Source organism: Chlamydotis macqueenii, chromosome 20 (assembly GCF_036417535.1).
Source record: "Chlamydotis macqueenii isolate bChlMac1 chromosome 20, bChlMac1.mat, whole genome shotgun sequence".
Classification (NCBI taxonomy): Eukaryota; Metazoa; Chordata; class Aves; order Otidiformes; family Otididae; genus Chlamydotis; species Chlamydotis macqueenii.
Window position 1 is genome coordinate 10,514,921 of NC_141575.1, and position 2,474 is coordinate 10,517,394.

Genomic DNA, 2,474 nt, shown 5'->3' on the forward strand with positions numbered 1-2,474 from the left:
TTTTAAAGTTATGCTGTATTTCTGATCTGTAGAAACCCTGGCTAGCCCAGGAAATGCTGCCTCCCACAACTCTTCCTCCTCTGTCTTGGTCAACCCAGCTCCCAGCTCCCTGGCCTTGTCCCCATCAGCTCAATCTCTTCCACTGCCTCTGCTCCTGCTCGGCTCCCTCCCCTCTTCCCTCCCTGAACAGCAGAGAGTGGCCACATTCCACCCCCTGGAAGGATAAGCCGGTTGTCCCGGGACTGTTGGGCTCCCAGGGCCCAGGCACCCATCTCCAAAGGGCAGTGGAGGAAGGAGAAGACTGCAAGGCCGGTTCCCTGCCATGAGGTAAAGGGGCCATTGAATGGGAGCGGGCAGCAGGCAGGGGTCTGGCCCTGCTCACCTTCAACTTCATGCGAACCAAGCAATGTGCCAAAACAAAACGGGCACAGGGTTTGCATTTAGTCCTCAGGTTTCTGTGTCCTTCACCCATACTCCTGTAAGAGGCCATGTTCTTCCCTGGCTGCCACCCAGGGCAGGATGGAGGCAGCTCCTCACAGGCTTTCAAACCAATGTTCCTGAGAATAAGGCTAGGATTCTGTTTGTCAAGACTTTGAAAAAGACTAAATTCGGGTTTCTTCCAGGCTGATAAAGCGTCTTTCCCCATCTGTGTATCTCCCTCCTGTACTGCTCATCCACGACTCAACATCTGCCACCTTTTATTTCCATCTGGAAAGAGCCAACAGATGGTAAGAGTGCATCTGGTCCCATCACAACGGCTCTCAGGTCAGGATTACCTCCAGGGCTGGGGATCTGCCAACTTCTGGGTGGCCAGGGGACAATCAGGTGCCTGGACGTGGGTTATCTTCCCCTGCGTCGAGATGCTGGACTCAGCCCTGCACACTCTTTGGCTCAGCGTCTGCCCAGACTCCGCTCTTCCTGGAAAAGAAAAACCAGAAAACATTTATGGGCAGAAAATTCATGACAGTTTTCACTGAACCTTCTCATGATTCATGACTTTTGGTGTAAATTCTCCCCCTACTTCCCCCTTGCACCCAATGGGGTTTGGACAGCTCAGCAGTGTAAATAAGCCCACATTTGGGAGATCCAGCCACTGGCAGGAGCAGTGCCTCATCAGACCTTCCTGAGAGCCCAGAGAGTCCCTGCTTGCAGGAACAACCCCTCGATAGCACTGAAGGAACGCAGAGCAACCGTGAAACTCCTGCAGTGCTGCTACCAGTAACTCTGGGGACTTGGGACAGAACAGGAAGAAGCTCAGGGTCTGGATCTTCAGTAACCACCCCACAGAAACCCCCAGGAAGGTCTGGGATGGCTCCTGGACCTTTCACACTCACTTAGTGCCCAGCGTTTGCGAAAAGAGTCAGTAAAGCTCCTCTTAAACTTGTCGTTAGCAAAGACATAAATCAGGGGATCCAGGCAGGTGTTGGCCATGGTGAACACCCAGCTGATGTAGTAGGCGAGTTCTGCTTGGTACAAGATCTTGCAAGACAGGCCGTAGTACTTCACAGTGACGGCAATGGTCCTGCAGATGTGGAGGGGGCCAAAGCAGATGACAAAAATCACCAGAGACACTGTTATCATCTGCAGAGACCTGCTTTTCATCTTCTGACCTCTGGAGCTTTTCTTGGCCACTTTAGCGATGGCAGCTCCCAACAGAGCTCCGCAAGTCAAGGAAACGGCAAAGGGCAGGAGGAACGAGAACACCACCAAAAACATGTTGTAGAAGAAGTAAAAAGAGGACAGCTCTGACTGATGAATATTTAGGCATTTTGCTGAGTCATCAATATCTGAAGTCTTGAGGAGGAAGAAGACAGGCAGCCCTTGGACAAAGAGGACGAGCCAGACGAACAAGCACAGCTTTCTCAAGAAGCTCTGCTCCTTCCAGAGGGACTTGCTCTTGTAGCGTACAATGACAAAATAGCGGTGGATGCAGATGAGCATCAGGAAATAGATGCTGCTGTACATGTGGATGCTTTGTAGGAAGACATCAAACTGGCAGAGAAACTGTCCAAATAGCCACTGGTTGCCGAGGCTGAGGTAGGAAATCCTGAGCGGAGCAAGGGGGATGATGAGGATATCTCCCAGGACTAGGCTGAACTGCAGGATCATGCCTGGATCCCACTGCTTGATGCGGCAGCAGAACACCCAGAAGCTGATGCCGTTCAGCAGGACGCAGCCCAGCAGGAGCAGGGTCCCCAAGGCAGGGATGGCGGGGTGCAGCCCCTGGGCCGCACAGCTCACACTGCTGTTCATGAAGGTGTGGGAGGCCAGCAGCTCCGAGGACACAGGAGGACCTTCAGTGCTGACCTGCAAGGGCTGGGGTAGAAAAGAGAAAGCAGTGAGACCACGCGAGAGCATCGTCTTGAGGCCAAGCCGGGTCAGAGGCAGTGGTGGCTGAAGCAGCAGAAGTTTTCCAGTGATACCTGATCCCAAATTTCTGTGGCCAAAAGCCGACCGCTGTTTATCCCAGCCTC

At 53.1% G+C, this 2,474-nt stretch overlaps 1 protein-coding gene across 1 annotated transcript; it reads right to left on the minus strand.

Annotated features, from left to right (window-relative positions):
- Positions 1-702: 702 nt before the first annotated feature.
- On the minus strand, positions 703-2,253 carry LOC147598265 (P2Y purinoceptor 2-like). Its single transcript, XM_086763688.1, has 2 exons — positions 1,335-2,253; positions 703-918 (listed from the first exon to the last, which is right to left on the minus strand). The coding sequence occupies exons 1-2, from the start codon at positions 2,251-2,253 to the stop codon at positions 773-775; spliced, it is 1,065 nt and encodes a 354-aa protein (XP_086619814.1). The 3' UTR covers positions 703-772.
- Positions 2,254-2,474: the final 221 nt, after the last annotated feature.

Coding starts and splice junctions, on each gene's coding strand:
- LOC147598265 (XM_086763688.1), bottom strand. CDS start 2,253: ATGAACAGCAGTGTGAGCTGTGCGGCCCAGGGGCTGCACCCCGCCATC. Junction 919..1,334: donor TCGCAAACGCTGGGCACTAA/GTGAGTGTGAAA, acceptor TTTCTTTTCCAG/GAAGAGCGGAGTCTGGGCAG.